This window comes from Taeniopygia guttata, chromosome 2 (genome assembly GCF_048771995.1).
Source record: "Taeniopygia guttata chromosome 2, bTaeGut7.mat, whole genome shotgun sequence".
Taxonomy (NCBI): Eukaryota; Metazoa; Chordata; class Aves; order Passeriformes; family Estrildidae; genus Taeniopygia; species Taeniopygia guttata.
The window spans coordinates 73,537,989-73,561,673 of record NC_133026.1 but is presented as its reverse complement, the minus strand read 5'-3'; the positions used below and the strand labels follow the sequence as shown (position 1 = coordinate 73,561,673).

At 36.8% G+C, this 23,685-nt stretch overlaps 1 protein-coding gene across 19 annotated transcripts in view; it reads right to left on the bottom strand.

Annotated features, from left to right (window-relative positions):
- TNS3 (tensin 3) overlaps positions 1–23,685 on the bottom strand; it is a 204,411-nt gene that overhangs the window by 72,126 nt on the left and 108,600 nt on the right. For all 19 annotated transcript variants that reach the window (XM_072924225.1, XM_072924226.1, XM_072924227.1 and 16 more), the window contains 2 exons: positions 20,873–21,002; positions 19,856–19,921 (listed from right to left, as the gene is read on the bottom strand). In XM_072924225.1, coding sequence (XP_072780326.1) covers positions 19,856–19,921; positions 20,873–21,002 — 196 coding nt within the window. The remainder of the gene's footprint in view (positions 1–19,855; positions 19,922–20,872; positions 21,003–23,685) is intronic.

Here is a 23,685-nt window from a genome sequence, read left to right as displayed (position 1 = left end):
AAGCATTGTGCAAAAATTGTACTCACAATGGTAATTAATTCATTTGTCTTTATAATGGCAAGAAAAGTGGTCTGGTTGGAAAAAGTTTTGGGGACACACTGACAAGGTTCCATCAGTTAAAATACTTACATACTAAAGTTTTATATACAATAGTTTTAATACATTTCAGCTAAAGTAAAGGACAATCTTTTACTTTCTAGGGACTAGGAACTTGTCTGATGTTGATTTTAAAAACAGCACATGCAAACACCAAAATACCCCTTTTCAGAAAAAGTTATCAAACTGAGCAAAAAGAAAAGCAACTTCCCTTGCTGTAAAATTTATCTGTGGATCAAGTCTGATGTGTAAATTCAAGTTGAAAAGGGCTGCTATGCATGAGGCTGAATGTCTGTATACAGATACTTAAAAACAATATTTTTGAAAGAAGATGCATCAAAAGCCAACAGATACTTTCTCAGGCTCTTTCATGCTGTGACTTCTCATACGCTCTCACAACCTTCTAGGACTATGAAGCATACTTGGTGTTTCATGTGAAGTATTTTGATACAGTTACCACAATAAAGTGCAAGATTTTAAAAACAAAACAAATAAACAAACAAAAAACAGAACTAGGAGTAACTATTAGGTGGGATTTTTTTACTGTATGCTTGGTTTTGAGTTTAAAAACCAGAAAACAATAAAAAACCCTGCTTTGTTTGGAATAGTTGTATATCCTGACAAAACACAGACTTGAAAAAGTTACAGGTTTGAACTGGAATGCAGTGAAGTAAATACAGAACCAGTACACTTGACTATTACAAAGTCTTCTTGTCTGCCTGTTCTGTAACTCAAAACTAGGCTCTGTGCTTTAAAAATGCTAGTCAGCTTAAACACTGTAGTGGGTTGACCTTGGCTCTCATGCCAGGTGCCCACCAAGCCACTCTATTAACTTCCCTTCCCAGCAGGATACCAGAGAGAAAAATAAGATGGAAAAGGTTGAGATAAGGCACTTTATTAAAGCAAGAAAAAAAAGAAAGTTTGTGTGCTTAAGCAAAGGGGGGGGGGGGGGGAGTAATCTCCACCTTCCAGCAGAGAGTAATGTTCAGCCACTTCCTAGAAAGCAGGACTTCCACACAAAGCAGTTGCTCCAGAAGGCAAACATTGTAAAATAACAAACGCCCCCATTCCTCTTCCTAGCCATAGCTTTTATATCTGATATGACATCATATGGTTTGGAATAGGCCTTTGGTTAACTTGGGTCAGCTATTTTTGCCTAGGTGTGTCCCCTTCCAGGGTACTGCCCACTCCCAGCCCATTTGATGGGAGGAGGATATGAGGGAATTGTTAAAGAGGCAGCACTGATGGTGTGCCAGTTCTGCTGCAGGCAAAACACTGGTGTGTTGTCAACACCTTCTGGCTACCAATGAAAAGCACAGCACTGTGAGAGCTTCCAAAGGACAATTAATTCCAGCTCCAAATACAATACCTTACACAAGATCAAACATTCTAGCATGCAGATTTGGTTCTCCTTGCAGAAATGGTTAAGTACAAAAAAACTGTCTAATTCTCAAGTACAGCCATGGAAGCAATGGAACCCTCTCTTAGTCCTTCCAGTACCATCATTTATTACCATACAAGCATAATGACAGAAGTACAGACAAAAAGACAAACACAGTGACAGCAGACTACTGACCCAAGGGTCTTGCAAATGTGCACTTTGAAAGATTCAGAGATAATCTTGTCCAGTACTTCTTCCACTAATACAAAATTATCAAATTTATTCTGCATCTTGCTAGGAATGCTAGGCAACCCCAAATATTTAGGGGTCTTCCAGCTGTGAATTGTACAGCTTCCACTCTGAAGAAGATACACAAGTACAGCTTACTTAAAATTTCACTTAGGAAAAAACAACCAAAACAAATAAAAAACCCAAAAAACCCTAAACAAAAGCAAAAAAGTAAAACCCACCAACAGAAAATTAAGTACTGCAATTGTGTGTTAGTAACCTTAACTTAGCCTTAGCCTTAAACTACTTCAGCATTCTCAGACAGCTTTTACGTAAGTTTAAAAGCTTTTTAAAATTAATAAATAATAAATACTTAAATAAATAAATAAATAAATAGCTTTTAAACTTACTTAAAAGCTACCCCTTCAGGGTAACAAAAATTCTATTGTATTCCATATCTATCTGTGTCCAAGATTGTTGTTGTTTCCTTAAGACCCAGTTCTGCGGCTGGAAACAGAGTCGGAGGTTGCCAGGGTTTCTTTACAAAGTTGGAGCACTAAGCCAAGTTCTCTTTCCCTGGTGGCTTTTGCTGAAGGCAGAGGCTTGACTTCCTCAGAGGTTGTTTCAGGTAGGTTCTTCTGGGCTCACAAAAAAAAACAACTCAAAAACCTGAATTTCACAATCTAAAACTGTTTTGGAGTAAATTTTGCAAACTCTGTCAGCAGCACAAAGCCTGAGCCAGCCCCAGGGCCAGGTCACCCCACATTGATGCCGAGACACCATTTTAGGAAAAAAGATGTCAGTGCGGAAAGTCTGGTCCATTACCAAGTTTCAAAAATCCTGTTATAGTTGGTTAATATGATGATTAGCACTCAAAATTAAGGGATGAATATTGTGTGTATGTTAAGAGAAATTTTGTTTATGTATGGTTATCTTACATAGCTTGTTGTTTGGACACCTTTTGTTCTCCCCATAGTCCCCTTTCCCCCCTACTGTATTGTTGCCACCAGACAGCCTTAGTTGTCAGGGACATGTGGAGAGAGAGCATGCACATATGTCCCTTGCATGGGGCAGTTGGGAATGGGGAACATCTCACCTCCAATGAAGTTGCAAGAAGGTTTCCACCAATGGATAGCAAAGAAGAGTTGACTGGCAGACTTTGGGAGGGGCCAGGGTTGCCTGATGCAACACCAGGGGTATAAAAGGTGCAGCAGCCATTTTGTGGATGAGCTTCTGGCAGTCAGCCATTCTCCCAGCACTGTCCCTTTTTCGTTATTCAGTCCTTTGTTGTGTTGTTAAAGTTTAAAGAATCTTTAAAATTTTAAAGTGAGCAGTCATTTCTCACAATCCCTAATGCAATTTCTTGAAATAATGGCTTCCCAAACAGAAGTCTCATTGATCACAAGTAGGATGGTGAGCCTGACAGACATTACTTTTGATATTTATGCTAGAACTTGAGGAGCCATATTATCTGTCTACAAATGAAATGAGAAACAGAAGAGTTTGGGACCTGCTGATTTTTGGCTCTAAATTTAAATATCAACGCAATATTATTAGACGTCACATGAAAACAACTGTGATTGTGGGTCAAGACAATTTACTTGCAACTAGACAATCTGCTCTAATAGACAGCTACCTTTTGAGGAACCAAAAAATAACCACTCTGCATTATAAACATATAAGAAAGAATGAAACTCATAGCTAAACAAAAATCCAGCCTTTCCTGAGGAGTCTGGATATTTAAACTCGCAGCTTCAAATTGTGAAAATAAAATGCATATTGCACATATCAAAATTATTTTCTAATTTACACAGTTGGAGGAAAACATTCTTAGATTAATTTGGAGTTTTTAATTTTAACTATCATCACAGAATATATCATAAAATGGTTTGGATTGCAAGGGATGACTAAACATTATCTAGTTCCAACCACCCTGCCATGGGCAGGGACACCTTTCACTAGACCAGGTTGCTCAAAGCCCCATCCAACGTGGCCATGAGCACTTCCAGGGATGGGGCATCCACAACTTTTCTGTGCTGCCTGTTCCAGTGTCTCTCCACCCTCTATTTATTCTTTATATCTCATCTAAATCTCTCCTCTTTCAGTTCAAAGCCTCTCCTGTCACTACATGCTCTTGTAAATAATTGCCCTCCATCTTTCTTGTGGGCTCCCTTCAGGTACTGGAAGGCTACAGTTAGGTCACCCCTTTTTTCCTTTCTCATTTCCAGACTGAACAAACTCATTTCTCTCAGCCTTTCCTCACAGGAGATAAGGAAAACCACCCATCCTTCCAACCAACTTGGTGGCCTCCTCTGGTCCTGCTTCCTGTGCTGAGGACCCCATAGCTGTATGCAGCACTACTGGTGGGATCTTGCCAGTGTGGAGGGGGTGAATCACGTCCCTCATGCTGCTGCCAATACTGTTTTTGACACAGCCCAGGACACATGACTTTCTGGGCTGCCAAGAGCATGTTACTGGGTTGTGTCCAGCCTTTCAACCACCAGCACTCCCAAGCCCTTCTCAGCAGGGCTGCTCTGGATCTGTTCATCACCTAGCTTGTATTGATATTGGGGGATGCCCCAGCCCAGGTGCAGCATCTTGCACTTGGTCTTATTAAACTATAAACTATATATATGAAACCTATAAATATATACAACCAAAAATATATAAAAGCTATATACATATATGGTTTGTTTGTTCACAAAACTAGGACAAATGAACTATTAAAATACTACAAACCTACCAAATACAAGTGTTTCTAGTTGTTCTTCTATTATATAACATCTTTATTTCATATTCTACCTCTTTCTTAAATGCAATTTTAGAACACCTCTGCACTAAAACTTTTGGATTTTGCTTTACCCTGGTCTTCATCCATGTGTTTCCCAAAATATGTGACAACCAACTTAATTGTAAAAGTAAAGCTATGTACATAGGCAGGGAACAGTTTGGACAAAAGAAAATGAGAAAATGTAACAGCAGTGCAAAATTTTATTCTTTATACCTTGCTAAATTATGGTACTGCAGACACCATATAAATTCAATATCTCCATGCACAACTCAATCCCTGCTACCATTTTTTCCAAGGAAGCAACACTTTAAAATGCACAGTAATACAGCTGTCAAAAAAACAGATCACAACAGAGGTGACCTAAGTAATGCAGGAATTTAATTAACTAAACCAAAGGGGCCCACTTGCTTTCAGCCTGATCACTCTTCCCAGGAGCTGTTCCAACTCTCTGAACTGTCCCAACTCACTGAAGTCCAACAACATTACCATGCTGAATCTGAATTAAACACACACACTATCTATTTTCCTAACTGAAAATCTCAGAGGAAAGGTTATGTGTGTATTTTCACTCCTCTACCTGATACACAAAGTGTAACTTATTTCAAAATTATGACCTGAAATACTAACACATATCAAATTTAGTGACATCCTTCCAAGCCTGTGTTTTCCTGGCACTTCTCTTCTTGAAATCCAATATCCAAAGGCAGGCTTGTGAATTAAAAATATTTCAGTCTCTAAGCCTTTTGACTTGTCCCCACAGCTACCCACTGTCCATTAATCACTTGGGAAAATACACACAAATGAAAGCCAGCTAGGTAAACTCATACACCACAAATTCAGCAAGAGCTGTTCTGATCCAGTCTACCTGAACAAAAAGAAGATGATTGCAAATACACATTTTTTTTTCCAAACTGTACTCTTGTTCATGTTGCAGCAGGAAACATTACAGAAGATCTGGATTATCTTTTATCATCCTCATAAATAAATATTTTTACCATCAGGCAAACCTGGGCAAGTCCTGAGCTGCATTCTTTTCAAGTTAAATTATTTTTTGTGTGCTTGTCTTTTCCTTTCTCCCTCTCTAACAAAGACTTACAAACTCTTCCTGTGTAACTTCTACAAAATCCATGGAGAAATACATGTGGTTTGTATTTTCAGCTCTTGAAACACAACAAAACCGCTTACCTCTTTACTAGGCATGACCAGGAATTTTCTGCAATAGTCAATCACTGCCTTATTTACATCAATTAACATTCCCTAAGCAAAACTCTGCATATAAGAAAACCAAAGTTAGGGCAAATCTCCAAGCTTAAAAAGGCCAGAAATGTCTACCCCTGCTGTTTGAGCTGCAGCCACCATTTCTGCTCCTGGAGGTAAGTAGTTTTGCTAAAGAATTGTGAGACTTATATCAGCCAGAAAAAGCAAATGAAAATGTAAACAAACACATGGGAGGAGCCGGAGGAGGCAATCATGTTCAATGAAATCTGAACTACTGAAGCAAAGAAGTGGAAACAAGTTGGCTGAAAAGGTAATTCAGTCTACAAGCTATTCCCTTACAGTGGTTCTTTTCACATTCTGTTTGAATATCCAAACAAAGCTGAGTGAATTTCAGTTTTTTGATTACTGACATCATTCTTCCCAAAATAAACAGCTGCTAGAAGAAGTTGTTCTCCTGCACTGACCAATCAGGCTAGATACTCATCCACGCCTTCAAGAATTTGTGTATTGCTGGAATTCTCAGGCAGAAAAAGTTTTCTGGCAGTCCTGTAGCAGTAACACTTATTTTTATCTGGCAGCTGCTGCTCTCAAGCTCCCAGATCCCAGAAGACTTTACCTTCCCTGTCTCTGGAACGAATCACCTCAAACTAGGGGAAGCGAAGCTGTTAGTTCCTCCTTTAGTAACAGCTGTATCTCACCATAGAGCAGCCCACAAATTTCTACTCTAAACCTAATTCCAAATGTACACATGCATCACCACCAGACAGCTGTGCCCCTGGACAATGTTCATTTTCTATGTCAGGGACTGTCAGCACTTTAATGACTTCTCAGTTGAACAAAGGATAAAAGTGGTTCTTGTATCCCAAATACATCTACCTGTTCATTGTTTATGTAGGAGTTAAAAATTAAGTTCAAACCTAATTCAGAAAGTACACACTTTTTGGTTCAAGTGTTGCTGTTCTTGCAAATCAGTAAATGGTTGCACATGAAACAAGTCAGAACTCTGAAAAAACACACAAAGCACACAACACAAGCTATGCTGGCAGTACTTTTCCAGAACCAGAGAACTGTCTCTCTCCTTTTGGATGATGCAGGATTGCTGTTAAATTTGAAACATCCCACCTTTGCCTCAAAGATATGAAAAGAAACAAAGAAGTATATTAAAAACTCCTAATGCAAACTGATGAGTCTTACTTAAGATGCAAATTTAGTTTTGATCTCAGTGCATTTTGGTTTTCTGTGAGGAAAAAATACCAACTGTTTTCCTTGCTTCAATTACAGGCCTCTTTTGCTCCTTCATAAAAGACCAGTGAAAGAGAAGAAATTACTCCTAATCAGAACAATATTATTACTTCAGGATTCACCAGAAAAAGGATTGCTATTGCTTCATGGTGGCCTAAAAAACCCTCTTGTTCTGTAAGTCTTCCCAGAGATTTGTCATTTGACATTAATAGCAAATTTGGTATCTTAATTCAAGTTAATTCATACACATGCAATGATTCTATGACCTCTTACGTCATGTACAAATAGCTTCATGACTGATAATGCCATCTATTCGCATTTCCTTTGTTTACTAGAGTAACCATTCATATATATATGATGCATAAGATAGTTCAGTGTATGCGTACTTAGGTGCAGACACAGAGAGGGGATTTAATTGCTCCTCCTTCTGGTCTTAGGAAAGAATCAAATCCTAATTTGTACTAAGGCATTTTGGATTGTTTCTTCCTTACACTTTTAATCTCTCATGCTGCCATGCTAATTTTACTCTCAAGCAAGTATGGTGTTAAAATACATCCAATACCTATAACATCAAGAAGGTTATTTTTCCTTGTCTAATGAAGCTAAGCTGGTGGGATGCCCTATTGCCTTCAAAAGAAGGAGGAAGAGTTGTTCAGGAAGCAGATTCAGGGAAGGAAAACACCTGTGGAAGAGGCTTGCCTCTGATGCCTTTTTTGAGCTTACCTAGAAAGAGGCCAGTCAAAGTTCAAAACATAAAAGCAGATATATTTAATAAAGGGCCTTCAGGTACATTAAGGGAAGACGAAGCCTCCCCAAAGGGCTACACCCAAAATTAACAATGGTCACGAATTTTTCAGACAGATATATGTTTGGTCTATTTACATATCAGGGGGTTAATCCTCCAGTTACAGCTTCAGGTAATGAAGTTATATTCCCCCAGTTTGCTCTCCCCCAATTCACTTTCTTTATACTTTTTGGGGCCTGAGACTGTCGGGTGTCCTTGAGCTTCAGGCCTAGAGGAATTGTTTTGCCTGACCAAAATGTGTAGACAGTGGCTAACACTTTATATGGAGTTTAGAGCTATACACTAATGCAATACAGGATTTGAAAACTAAAAAGGCTAAAATCTTAAGGCATCACTCCTTGCAACTTTTTATTCAACCTGGTCCATTAAAGGTTGTAAGATTGCATGAGGAGGCTTCTCCTGTCATATGTGTACATGGGAAGAGCTATTGATTTGGACATTAGTGTTTAAATAAACAACATTAACAACCACAGATTGAAGCTGACACTACTAAGAAACAGGCACATGCTAAAAGATAAATACAAACCTACTTAAAAAAAACATAAGCTGGACAAATATAGACTTGGCTGAAAAAGCAGTGTTATGTGGCCCCTAAGTTAAAGGTAGTCTGTCATGGTTTTTAACAGATTGTTTGGTTTTCAGCTGGGGAGGGAGTCCATGGGCTCCGGGGGTGGTTCTCTGTGGGGACCTGGCGGAATCAGTCAATGGGCTAGTTTTGAAGATTGACACCTGGTTAAACCACTTAAAAGAGTTGAACACTCCTCTGTGGAAAAACACATTCAGAAACAAACAAGGCCTGATAAAAGCTCTCTTGCTTCCAGCCTTTGAACAGGCTGGCCCCTTCCTGAGAAGTCTGCCAGCCCCATCCTGGTGGGTGGCTAGGGCCCCTTCCCAGCGGGACCAGGCCCTTTCCCAGCAGAGTCTGTCAGTCCATGTTACCAGGGGCCATCCCAACACTGGGAACAACCAGACAGCCAGGACCAGCACCAGGAGTGGCCCCATGGCCAGCGCTGGGGGTGGCCCCAAGGCCAGGAGTGGCCATGTGGCTGGGACTGCGTGGCCGAAATTGGCACAACCAGGGTGGTGCCACACGGCCACAGCTATCTCGACATGGCTCGCAATAGACTCTGCTTAGCTTTGCTTGAAAAAAAGCCGTGGCAGTTTTTCTTTTTCCAGCGCCCCATTTGAAGGAAAGTTGCAGGGTAGCACCATCAGCCAGCATGACTTGAGCAGTGCCAGCAGAGACCCTATGATCAGCAGCAAGAAACACAGCACTTCCTTGATTGCAGAGCGCGGATAAGATTAACCTTTCAATGCTACAGAGCTCTGTAAAAACTGTTTCAATTTATAAAGCTTGAGAACAAACAAACCTACAAACACCAATTCTCTCCCAAATCAGGAAAAGGCAAGGGTGAAGACATGTAAAGAAAACAACAAGGGACGCTAAAGTCAATGAAGAGAGAGTCAAATTCTAGATGGGAGGAGATGCCTTAGTTTTGGGCTGAAATCCTCTGGTAAGGCTATGGTGAAGATATAATTGATATATTAGACTTTGTTTTTTCCCTGTAATTCATGGAATATATTGGAGGGCTGTAGTATTTTAACTACAGCCATGAGCAGAAGCACCAGTGTTGAAATAAGCAGATGTTGCAGTAGCTGTAATCCAAAGAGAAGCTTGAACAAGGAGAGATGAGAGAAATGCCCCAGGGATGGGAGAAGAAAACCTCTGTTCCCAGAGATAAAAGAAGAGACTTGTGTTTCTATACTAAAACAGCTCATCCTTGAAATAGCACCCCAATAAGCTGAAATGACCTATGGCGGTAATTATGAGAAAAAACTTCCAAAACGTGGGAGGGACTTTGTGATTGCAGATTTCCGGATGCCTCCTGATTTGCTGTGACATTAACACCACAAGAGAACTGTTTCTTGTGGAGAAGTCTCCATAGCATGATAAGAGAGACTCCTCTTCATAAGAGAACTGAAAAAAACACTATTTTAGAGGTGGTAAACTGACTGCAAGTCCCCAGTTTTGTCTTTACATTGTCAGTGTGAAAGAGGGTGTGGGAGGAGAAGTGTTCTAAACAGAAAGGTTATTCTGATTTTCTTTTTTTTTTCTTTTTTTTTCTTTTACTTCTGTTAATAAATCTTCTTTATATCCTTTTCCGTTATATCAAGCCTGTTTTGCCCTCCTCCTAATCCTTATCTTACAGCAGAAAATGAGTTAATAATTCTAGTGGATGCACTTAAATAATTCTAGTGGGTGCACTGGTGATTTGGCTGGCACTAGACCCACTACATTGCTGCATTGGCCATGAAACTCAGATTGGCAGACCAAAACCACTACATTTAATTGTTGTTTCTGCCCAGTTTTTGAACCAAAACCACATAGTCACAGTCATATGTGTTACCTTCCTCCTAGTTTCTACTATCTGAATCTGCTGTGCTGAAGAGAGTGGTTTTTTGCAGTCTTATGAAAGTAGAACTCCAGAGAACATTTAAATGTGATATAAACTACATTAATATCTATTAAACCACTCAAATTTGACACTATGGTCTTTGGGTTTAGAAGTGTAATGAAAGCTTTTGACAAAGGGCTAGTGAATAAATCCTTGGGATAACAATACTGCTTATTACTGAGACAGGACAGAAATAAATTGGAGGACATTAAAATGCATTTTTTCTTTTGAAAGAAAAAAATTGGCTCTGCAGTAGCTTGGAAATATTTGACAAGTGCAACCCGTGCTTCAGATAAACCTGTGCATTTTAAAAAACATTGATACCAAGGGTTGTGGAGGTAAGTGTTCCAGAAATGGAAGTAAAGGTAGTAAGAGGCAGGAGGCTCACAGAAAAAAAATCCAGAGGCCTAGGGAACCCTGGTTCTCATCTCTTCTTGTCTTCAAATATAAGACTTTCAATATTTAGGTAAGGTATCACTATTCCTCTTTGGCCCCTAGCATTTTGGGGAATATACTCTATTTATCTAAGTTTAAACTCAGCAGAACTGGCAAATGGTACCTAAGAAAATCACGTCTCAGGGCACTAAGTAAATTACACATAATTTCTCACTTCAGACACTGTCTTATCAATATGGTTATATGTTTGGGTAAAAGGAAAAAACTAATTTTCAACAGAACTGGACAGGCAAAGTTCTGGAGCTCATCCTAGCACTTAAGTGAACACTAGAATTTCAATGAAGTGCTCAGTATATCTTATGATATATTCCTAAAAGAGAAAAGAAAGTAACTTTGAACGAGTAAATCCTTTGAAAGTGTGGCCCCTGGCTGCACTTAACTGTTGGCTCCTATCTAACCTATGTAAAATACTATAATAATTTTTTTTGGCAACCCAAAAAAAAACCCAACAAAATCAAACACAACCAAAATCCCAAATCCCCAAAGCAAAAATCCAGAGAAAATACATTCCAGACAAATGTTAGTTTATCAAGCACAAACCTGAAAACATCTGTGTGAAATTATATTTACTCCCTATCACACTGAGGTAACAAAAAATTCAAGCCACAGTACTGTTAAAATTAATGCTGTATTAATGAAGAAGGCAAAAGAGAATTGCCTATTGCTGCATTTAAGAAATGAAACCTTGTAATCCTATGTTTGCATTCAATATTTCTAACATACTAAAGAAACCATCTTATACTAATTTTTCTCTAACTCTTTGTCAGCTTCATTATTAAGTGGATGAACTAATTTAAATTAGATCTGTTAAAGAAAAGAACATACAAAACTTAAAGAAATAGAAGAATTAAGTTTTCTCAAAGAAAAATCAATTGAAAAAAGACACTCCACAATATTTCAGATACTGTTTCAAGCTGGCAGCATTTTATAGTGTAAAATTGTCTATCTTCTATAGGCTTCTCTATTTTTACTGTCAAATAGAGGGGAATTGTTAGAGGACACATTTTTATCCCTATGTCCGACCAAATTTCTCTTTGTCCCAAACAATACTGCCTCCAGCTGGTGACTAAAACCTGAAATTAACATTTATTCACTAGGAATTTGTTCTTCAGCTTCATTCACCATAAATGGCAGCAAAGCTGCCGTTTTCTTTGGTAGTTATCTGCATTCCTGTTAAGGCACCAAAACGAAGCAGTTTATCCTTAACTTTTAAGTTTTGCAATATTGAAGGGTCCTCTGGGAAAATCAAGTGTTTAATAACATAAGAGGGCACCTCCCTACTGAATAGCTATTTACTTTGGGTTGAAGAGGAGAAAAAAATATCAGTAAAAGTCAAATCCTCTCTAGTCACATGACATGGGTGCATACCAGAATGTTGCTTATTTATTTCCTCCATGGAAACATTTATTGCGTACATGGAGACACTTCTCAAATACTTTCCTTTATGAGGAAAAAAAAAAAAAAAAAAAAAGCTGGAGCAAACCAATTTATAAATATTTGGCAAATTTTGATTGATTGTTGTGGATTACAGTTACAAAAGACTAGAGAATTTGGAAAGCAACACCCCTGAAAGAGGAGAATTTGAATTCACTCAGCTCCACCCTATTTGGATTAAAAACATCATTTTTATGCCAAAGCTGTTTCTGTTCTAACTGTCAAGCACCACTGAGCAAACAAAGGTGCTTTGCTGGGAAACAAACAGTAAGGCTTTGTTGAGAAAGATATTTAAGTATCTGCTTTGTAAAGAGTAAATCAAAGTCTTTCATTTGTCATTTTAAGCAATTCTAACATGTACATGTGCTTCTCTTTCCACAGACTGTAGAGTTGGAAGACAAAAGAGTGCAGAGGGATTTAGCAATTGTTAAGTGAAATGTCTTAAAATGGAACACTGAACAAGAACCATGTGCATTCCTGATGCAAATCCACTGAATTCAGTTGAACCAAAACAAATAGTATTTTGGCCAACAATGAACTTTGGTATTACCAGTTTTCTTTATTAAAAAAAAATTAAAATCCTGTATCTCAGGCAGCTGAATGCCATACACACAAATGGCATTTTCTCTCTAGAATAATTGTAGCATGCTATCAGGGTACTTAGAATAAACTTGAGATAAAGCAATCAGACAGTGCTAAAGGAAGAGCAGCATTCATCTGTTCTTCCAGTAATTCACCTTTTCTATTAAATTGAGTTTATGTTCTTTAGCAATATATATTATTTTAATATATTTTTATTTTCATCTCTTTTAAAAATCTCATTTCATTTTCATAACACTTCAGAGCCCAGGCTTTTACCAGGATTCACTGGCAGGTTTCATATAAACTGATGGTTCCTATTCAAAAAAGACCTGCATTTTCAGCAGAAGAGAAGTGTTTAAGAACAGTATCTCTTATGCACTATGCCAAGTAATTATCCTGGAAATTATCACTGAAAATTAAAAATAAACTCCTCAACAAAAGACAAATCAAACCTTTACCATTTACCTCAATCCCTCTGGTTTGGGGAGAGGGGTGGGGGGAACTTTTTTCAAAAATATTTGTCATTTTGTATTTGAGAGAGATTTCAGAAGATACTACTCATGTGGCCATAGGTATCTTGCTATTTTGCAGCAAATGAACAACCTTTTGTAAATCCATACACATTTATTCTGTGGTAAGTCACACTTTGAGGAAAAAATAAGTGCTCAGAAAGATCAAAAGTAATTTATTTTCCTTTCTATCACAAAAGTCCTTCCTAACTTCAAAACCACAGGAAAAGCAATGGCAACTATGTGAGACTTCTACATGGTAGTGGGAAGATCCGATTCTTCTTGTTCCAAATACCACACTTAATTGCATACTTTTACATCAGTGTAACAGAAGCCTCTGTGCTAATGTACTGCTAAAAAAGGAGAAAATCTGATATAAATTGAAAATTAGGAACTTAATATAATTTTTCATCTATTATGGAGGACCACTTCCCAAGGGATCTGAAAATTTATTCTTATAAATACTGAAAACAGTATTTATAAGAAGAAATGCAAATAATTTATTGCTTTCCAATTGTCAAAATTCCTTAAGAATATTAAGAATGAAGAATAAGGAACTAAATTCAGATAACAAACTGAATATAGCCTGGCTACACTCAACACCTATATACACAATCTTATTAACAAAGGATTCAAGATTATTTAAAAGGCAATTGATTATGTCCATAATACTGTATCATGCCAGTAAATCAAGAGCCTTTGGGTATATTTTTCTTTTATCATGTCTTCCCATCTTTTGTTCTTTTGGTAATAAAGTCAAATAGTTGTACCATTTCAAAAGAGATACTAGTCTCTAAGTCACTTCTAATTTCCATTTTAACACAGCAACTTGGAAATACACATTCCACGCACATATACTTACAAAACAATTTGTGTTCACAAGGCTCTGCTGTAGCCTTCCTGACCACCTTGGTAAAGTATTTCATGGGCCCACATTTTTGAAATTAACAAAATATAACTGTATAACTGTATATAAGAATCATCTTACACTTACATCTCATACTATTCCTATTGAAATCCCTGTGGTAAAACAGGTACAAGTAAATCCATGAAGACCAGCTCCTACATAAGGTTAGGGGTTTAAATTAATGTAAAGCAGAACTGAAAAACACACTCCCTTCACCTTGACTATTTCACCACTGTTAAGCACTTTCAAATGTATCATGTATTGCACCTTTATATTTTCTAAAGTACAGAAGAGATTCTCTCTCAGACTTGAGGATTACAGCTACAGGCCTCATATTCTAACATTTTTTACTTTGATCACATTCTGGCTCTGAAATCAGCATCTTCTCTTAGTGGTCTCTCACCTTAGTGAAAACAAGGATGCAATACACGTTTTTAATGCACAAGCATGATACTAAACATCTGCACAAACCCTAAAGAGAAGCTTTACTGGTGTTTATAATTCTTGCACAGAAGATGACCTTATGTACCTTAAGCAGCAGATTAAGCTCAAACTTGTGTTAAGTAAAGACCCCATCCTTAAGAGAAAAATACAGCTGTCACCTGTATATGTGCTCCTCATGATCTTTTGCCCAGCCTATAAAGAGACATTGCTCTGTCTGCAATTCCCTTACTGAATATCATAAGGTAACAGTCTGCCTCATAAATATTTCCTTGAGAAAATAATACCTATATACATCTAATCTTGTGGTATATTTTCTAGCTTAAACTCAAGTGGGTTTTTTTGCAGATGTACAATGAAATTCTCAATATCTATGCTATCACATCATATTTCTGTTTTAACTCAGGTAATTAAAAAAGTACCCTGCACACAAATTAGATATAAAAGTCTATTAAATAGCACATATGACTTCTGAACAGCAGGCAAACAAGCTGGTTGTACTTGTAAATGGTCTCTGACCAACTCTTATTGAAGACATGAGCAGCATACAGTTCTGTATCTTCCAACAGGGTGCTGCCTGCATGTTTATCTCTGCTTTCAACTTCCTGTACTGTTGTAGTTACCTATAATGCAATGCATGAGGATGGGAAGGTCAAATCCACCTAGCCAATTAATCTCAGCAATTAAAAAATATTTGACATCAATGCATTGCTTGTTGAGGACTAGGTATATGCAAAGGAAGGGGGAAAGGATGGCAGAGAGAGGAAGGGAAAGGAATCATAAATTATATTGAAACATCATGGGTAGGAATTCAGACATCACCTCCAGTCAAGATTCAGTCTCTCTGATGTTACTCCTGAAATACACTGCACGGTCTCATCCAATTTATGACTCCATATGGAGTGGTCTACCTGCCACATGCAATGACTCTTCTCTTTCCACCCTGTCTATTCCCCCAGTTTTCTGCATATGGTAGTCTGCTGTGCATTAGGAAATACTCTAATTACAAGAGTGAGGCAGTGGAAGGTCAAGCTCCCAGTAAGCTTTTGCCCTCATTGATGTGGCCGTTAGATGCTAAATCCAGACTATAAAAATCAATTGAAACTGAACCTAGAGAGCAGCTACCTAAGTATCCTAGCTTCATGTGTCTCTGATTTGATAACAGGCAAGTTGTAGAAACAAGAACTCTGGCATCTATTCAATACCTTATCTCATGTTTTTACTTGTAAGAAGTCAGGCTTACATGTACACTGACATGTGCAGCCAAAGGTGTAACATTCTGAGTCCTTACATGAAAACTACATCCATTAAAAGCACAGCATTCACTCAAACAAAACATCAGGAGAGCATTCGCACTGGAGTCAGAATCTCAAAGCAGCTACTGGAGGCTTTCATCTTTTGTACATGCCACCTGATTACAGAAAAAAAAAATCTAAAAAACCTGAAAACAAGTATATTTACAAAGGAAGGTATGAAAATAGGCATATCCTTTACTGTTTGTTTATTAACAGCCTAGTGCACGTTCTGAAATACTCCAGATAACACAGTAACCAAAAGCTACAAACGCACCATATAATTTTGTTCTTAAAATTCTATATTAGAATTCCAACTAGAAGCTTTTGAACAAAGAGAAAAGTCTCTAGGCAAATTTACAAGTAATAATGTAACTTCTATCAATCAGTTGTATCTCAGTTCATTGACAGAGATCTCACTTAACTACTACAGCTTTCTTTCCTAAAATAGAACCACTAATGCCAAATAGGGAAGGATAGACAGCTACTTCACATATCTGTAAAGTAGCATTCGCTTCAAGTAAATGAGGTCTCCTTTCTTCTTTCGAACATTCTGGAACTGTTGCAAAAGATTTTGCCCTGGTTTAATGTGACAAAATTATTCACCTTCCCCATCAGGGTTCATATTTTTATAGGAATACCAGCATATTAGTGGGTCTGATGTATTGTAATCAACTATTACGCCATGATCACTCTGAAGGTGTTCACACCCTAAAATGAGATGTGTTTGAAACCAAAAATTATCAGTTACATACGTAATGATATACACACACAGATTTATGTATGTAGCCTTCTGATGATGGACGTTTGCTCCCTGAATGGCAATACCCTATTCTGAAATTCAAGAAGCACCAAAAGGGGAAGAAAGTTAAATAAAACAGTTAAAAAAAAAAAAAAAAAAAGACAAAAATCCTAATTTATCATTCAGAGAATTTTATCTTGAGCTTTTTGATTATGATGTAGGCTGATAAACACAACTGACAAAGATGACCCACCCAGCCCTAGAGGGTCAGACATGATAAAGACCTTCTGAGAATGAAACCATGAGTATCTATAAGGAGATGGCTCTAAAGGAATGATAAAATTAGACTTTGTTGCAGATTTCATTCTGATTCATATAGATTATCATTCTGATACCAGAGCAATTTATGAACTAAGGATGAACCGAGCTGAAAACTGTGATTTCATGTCCCTTCCAGTTCCCCCAAGATGGCAGCTCTGCAGAATCTGAGACTAGACAGCTGGATTTCAATGTGTTTTGCTGCATTTAAGTATGTTCTGCTGAACGTACCTGCAATTTTCAGCAGTAACCCATGTTTTTGTGCCCTTAACAAGCCATTAAATAATGTTCAGGTTTTAAATGGATACAGTGAGGAATTTAGGCATAGTTCAGTGATTCAAAAGCATACCACAGGCATCAAGAATTCATGACCTTGAACTTGGCTTTGATACTGATACAAATCAAACAGACTGTCTTTTCTCTTCTGTCTAGATTAGGGAACAAAGAAATCTTCAGTTATCAAACCTTTGACTGTGTCTACAAAGCAAGTCCTACTGTAAATTTTTCTAAAGCAACAGTATTATGCACATACTGTGACATTTTAAAAAATAGTTACAATTAGGACAAGAATGTCCTGTACCTTTGTGCAGCCTGGAAAAAGCCATCTTTAGAGTTTCTGTGATGGCATTTGTCACAAGGCAGATTTATAAACTTTATTATTAAATATTCAGGATTCTTATATTCTTGGCAACTGCATTCTTTCTTAAAAAATATCACTGTCAGTTATGTTCTAGAACACTGTGTCCAGCTTCAAGCTACAGAATACAAGAATTATATTAATAAATTGAAGCAAATTCAGGGGAGTATGACCAGGGTGCTCAGGACTGAAAGATTTTCCCTGTGAGGAAAGGCTGAGGCGTCAGGGCTTCACTCTGGAGATTAGATAGTCTTGACAACGAGCTGACAGCAGTCTCCTGAAGGCCATAGAGGAGACACAGTTTGGACCAAGGCAGAAGGAAAAGAAACAGGCAAAATTTGAATCTAGGTAAATTTAGGGTCAACATAAGAAAAAAATAATTCCATGTGAGGACAGTCAGACGTTTAAATAGTCCACCCACTGAGGCTGTGATGTCTCAGTCCTGGAAGTTTTTCATTATTTGACTGGACAAAGCTTTCAAGGACCTCAAAGACCAGGGAAACTGGTCTGATCTCACAAATGAGCCTTGTTTCAGCAGGAGGATGGACTAGAGATACTAGATTCTGTAATTCTATAATATTTTCAGATATGGAAAACTCATTTTGTAGAACTTGTAAGTATTTCAAGGTGCCACCAAAAAACAGGAAATAAACTCTCCAACCAATTCACAGGTTAGAAAGTCAACATTACTAGCACCACTGGCTGCATGGGGATTTCTTCTCAAATATACTCCCGGTAACCTAACAGACTGGGTTATATTCCTGAAACTAATACATACTCATCACATTTCCTGAATACATGCATATATGCTAATTATTTCTGCGGACTTATTTGGATATGGTTCCAGATTTTCTGATTAATCTTTTATCTTTGAGAGTATTTCAAACATGTTGTGATGTCCTAATGTACTTCTCTTATCATGCTTTGTTTTGACAGATGATCCTTGTTCTCAAAACTAAGATCTCTACTAGTACATATTAATCACTAATGTAAGTAAATAAGGAAGCATTAGCTGGCACAAAACTTGTTAGTCACAGATGTAGAGAATTAACACAAGGTCACATTTATCTCTGGTATTTGTATTAAGCACTGTATGGTGCAAAACTAAGCATTAACCATTATATTTGGATCATATACTATTGTGCTAAAGTTAAAGAATTTTTCAATGTCTTCCCAAACTGCTGCATAGACTTCTTCTTTAAAAAAATATTACTTGTTGAGTAACAAAGTTGAGCTGCTCTTCCTAGCCAGTTAATTCCCCAGACAGCAAATGAATACAAATATCTAATTACTTAGAACCTTACTTTTCAACAGCTTGAAGCCTACTAAAAAATTCACACCTCTCGTCATCTAAGGAAGGGAAACTTTAAAAAAACTTTGGTCCTTTTTTAGACATGTTAACTGGCCGGTCTTTAAAAAACTATTCAGAAACATTTAGAACAAGCCAGAAAAATTAATTTATAAAACTGGTTTTCTTTTATAGCTTTCAAACAGGCTAAGTGAGATTTCTGTGCTCACTTGGACAGAACCCAACTTGTTAGTGGCTATGGCCATAATTTTCTAGATTATCAAATTCATGTGGGGAAAAAAAAAAAAAAAAAGAGGAAAACATGCAATTCACAGGACAGCAAGGACACCAAATGGGAATATGTATGAGACAGAGAGTTAAAGAGTATTTGATTTTCAATCAGTCTTAGGCAGAATCCATACGTTTTGAGACCACATAAAACGATTAAGAACCCATTCATTAACAGAATTAAGCTGCAATAATCTGCATAATCTTAAATTCTTACTGCAAGTAAGAATTATCACATAATCTTAAACATATTAAAACAGCATTTTGAAGGCATGAAGAATATTCTATAAGCCAACTTCAAAGCAGAAGCATTTCCAAGAAAACTACAGCTGTATCTCTTTATGATAAACTGAAGACAGTCCAAACTTCAATACTGCAAACATAATCTATTATGACACCATCCAGAAAGGGTTATGGGATAGGCAACTTCTGTCACTTATGCCGAGCCAAACCACTACTATCTATCTTCTACACAGATACACAAATGTTTTCTACTAGTTGTAGCAAGTGTTCTGGTATAGTTTTAAAACAAAATCTGTTGAGTTCTATGATGATATAAATGCAGAGTCTTTATTAACTTTTCCAAATTTAAACCAGTAACTAAAATATTTTAATGAAAAAGTAAAATTTCATATTTTTTACAAGAGAAGTGGAAGAAAAGAGGGGAAAGGATTTTTTTTTTAAATGTGTATTTCGATATAATTTATTTTCAAATTAAGCATATTTTTGGTTCTCTATGCTCACCTTGAATTTTCTCTGGAGTTCCTGAAAACACTAATTCCACCTTACTGTAGTCAGGGAAACGGTCATCTGAGAACAAAGGACAGGAATTCAGCAAGATGTTTCCCAGGAGAGCAGTTTCAGAGCACTCAGAAATCAGGATTCTCTATGGCAATCTATGCATGTACCCTCATCACTCTTCCCTTCCCACTTGCAGCTTACTGATCTGCTTTTAAAAGCCACATTCTTTGTGCCATACATTCTCCAGAAGAGTCCACATAAATGCCAGATGGAGTTTTGCTGGCTTTGTAGAACAGTCATAAGCAGAACAGATGTACAGTTCCTAACCCTCTCTCTAGACAGTAGACAGATGTGACTTATAAAGAAAACACACCCAGAAAAATTAAAATTCTTCTCCATGTTGCCTAAAGCACAATACTTGACCACAAAACTTTTGGTATCCTTATGTTGCATGCTGCAGAAAAATATGCTTGATTTTAGTTTGCTAGTAACATAGGCTAGGAAAGTTCCAGTCCTGCATATAAACACAATAAAACTGACAATATTACTTGGAAAATATGAGGATTAGTGTGACACATTTTCAGGTGTTTCTGAAAACTTTGTGTCCATTCTTTGATATTCTAAAGCATATTAAAAGACTCAGACTATGTCACAAACACACTATCAGACTTTATGACTGTTTTCACTAGCCAGAAAAGGGAATTGTTTAGCTCATCTTATTTCCTTCAATGATGACAAAGAGAGTCAGCATTTAAATGAGGGAAAAGGTGATAAGGACTGTGTAGGAGTATCTGAATTATTCTGACAAGTTAACTCGCTTGAAGAGCTTTTTCTGTCATTAGGGTTTTACTAATATAACACACTACAATTTAACTATCTCAAAGCAGTCTCCTTTTCCCCAAAAAGAAGTAAGGGAAAAAAAAAAATTCCTTTGAAAACGGGTGCTGAATAAGATCATCACATGCATATGCTTGCATGCCTGCACACATACACGTCCAACCAACCACAGAAGACAAGTACCTTTGTTGGCATTATCCAAATCTTCTTTGCCAAACACCAAGCCATGTCCTTGAATAGCTCCAGTGTGAAACTGAAGGCGAAAAATCACATCACAAGTAGCTGACCTGTATTTTTTGTAATAACACTTCATCTAGAAAGACAGAGCAATGTTTTATGTCAGATAGTATTTTCTTACAGTTCTGAACAAATGTGTATATATTAGTTGCTATTTAAAGAAGCCACAACACAATTTATTGTAGACACCTCTGATGCTGGAACAAGCAGGGTATGTGTTATTCAATTCTTTAAGATTACACAGGCCCAAGGCAGGATACTTCTAGATATGTAAAAAATAATAATCACTATTTTCACCATTATCAGTCATAACAGTAGGTTATGAGCCAGAATCATAATATCTGGCAGTACAATATTGAAATGCTGACCTGTATACAGACTTCTTCCCTACCAAATTAATGAATTTCAGCACACCCTTTTCCAAATAACTGAAGAATATGAGGACTTTTTCTAAGCAAGCCCACAAGATGATTATATCTATTTTAGGACTTGTAAAAATCCTGCTCTAATGACAGGATCTTATTTTAAGTTGATAAGGAAGTTGATAGTAGTTTTCACACCTTGGCTAGAACACAGAACTCTACAAAACCATCTAGAATGAATTTCAGTAGCTACAAGTGAATACTATACCCATGCTTTAACATCAGCTTCCCTTAGACAAAATCTATTGATATTTCACCTACTAATTCTCTAAATCTACTGTCATACAAAGGCACTAAGCATTCTTACAGGTATTTGTAAAAATTTTGGCAGCCTTAAGTAACAGGACTGAAAATTTTGCCATACTATCCTGATTATATCAGGATTTTATGATAAAGCAGATATTACTCAAATGCATTAAAAAGAAAACAAATATCACTTTTATTAAAATCAGAATAAGAAAAGCATCAGATAGAAAATGCCAAACAATTTAATAGTTATTTAAATGAAATAATGCAAGAAAGATGTAAGCGCTTACGAAGGATGCTTCTGAAAGTAGGGGTTAAAACACAGTTATGAAATTCTTCTCACTACAAAATTTGAAAAATTATATTTAGCCTTCATTATACCCTACATTCCAGAAGTCAATCAGCACTCACTATATCCCTGGCTCACAGGACAACTTCTGAAATATTTCAGCCCATATACCAGAAATGGGTTTTTTGTCAAATTTTCTGTATGCAAATCACATATTCCTAAGCTATTATAAGGGCTGGGAGATTCTCTATGCATGTAATCTCTATTTCATCTGAAAGCAAGAAGGTTATTTCTTTCTTTCTTCATTTGTGTTAAGAGAATTCCCTACAGTATATTGGCAATACCAGGTAAAATAGTATTTGCTTCTATTTTTGGACAGTGCTTTACATGCACTAATTGTGTACAGACCCCTGTTAAAGGGATCTACTTTCTTTTAGTCCAACACAACTACCAGCATGACTTCACTACTTTAATTACCAAAAGGTAAGGTACGAGTAACAGTTTGACTGCTTGAGTCAATAAACAAATGCTCAATCTCCAGCATGCCAAGCAATTCTGTAAAGACAAAACACAATCATAAAGGATGAAAAAGGCAAGTTTGCCCAGAAGTGAAAAATGGACAGAAAGAGAATTAAGAGAGTCTTGATGAGAGATTTTAGAGTTAACCTCTTGGACTGGACAGTATTTTTTTTTTTTTTTATCTAGACATGAGGCAACTGAGAGGTGTTTTAAAAACTTTTGTTTTATTTTCAGTCTCCTGAGAAGGTTGAGACACTACAGATGTTATAATTCACACCATCACAATCAGAAGCCTACTATTTCTTAATTACAATACACTGCAAGTGTTTCACGGCCTATCAGCTTTTTGCCACACTATGATGTAGATGTTTTAAAGCTAATAATCTAAAACTACCCCTCATGGGTCTCTACAAATCTATTTCCCACATTAACCTGCTCCAAAATGTAGCATTGGTATGAAAGAAACTGTGATAATTCCATGTAATTGTATTATGTGAGCAAAAATACCTGAAAAGAGCATCTTTAGGTTTATATACATTCATCCATTTTGGCTTTGCAAAGTGGTTGGATTTACTCAAAATGTACTGTCTTTTACATAATCTCATTTATAAAAATGCTGAAGGAGAGGAGCTCCTCCTTCTTTCTACTTTACAATTCAAAGTACCAGCCTTGGATTTAACATAGATGAGCTTAAAATTAAATAATTTAAAGTTTCAATTCACTTAAGTTAAAAATAACTTAATTTTTGCTCTAAAAAACTTACCTACACAGAATTGTAATTTTTAATGAATATCTGTTCTCTTACAATCAGTAATATTTTACTTCTATATCCACAGACTAAAAATATCTTTTAGTGCTCAGTATGCATAATAAACTTTCAATGAAGTCTAAGCGTAACTTTGAATTCTGACTTCACTACCTTTTGATGCCATAATCAAGAATTAATGCAAGCCACTGTAATGTGCTGTAAAATTCTTATATGCATTTACAGATGTCAGTGCAGCTTTTCAACAGCTGCATCTGTTCTGTACCACCACATGCTACTCACATGATATTAACAAATTCCCTAAATCTAAGGCAAGAGAGGATATTTACCTTTAAAAAAAAACAAACATGCATTTCAAGTAGTTAAACCTTTTGGAATTGGAGGTGGAACATCGTACAGATCATCACTTTTGTCTGATACCAGTAAAAATTTTGTTTAGACATAATAAAAAAAATCAAAACTGAAGTCTGTGTTTAGGAAATACTGAAGTGCTGAAAAATACACTGGTTTGCACAGA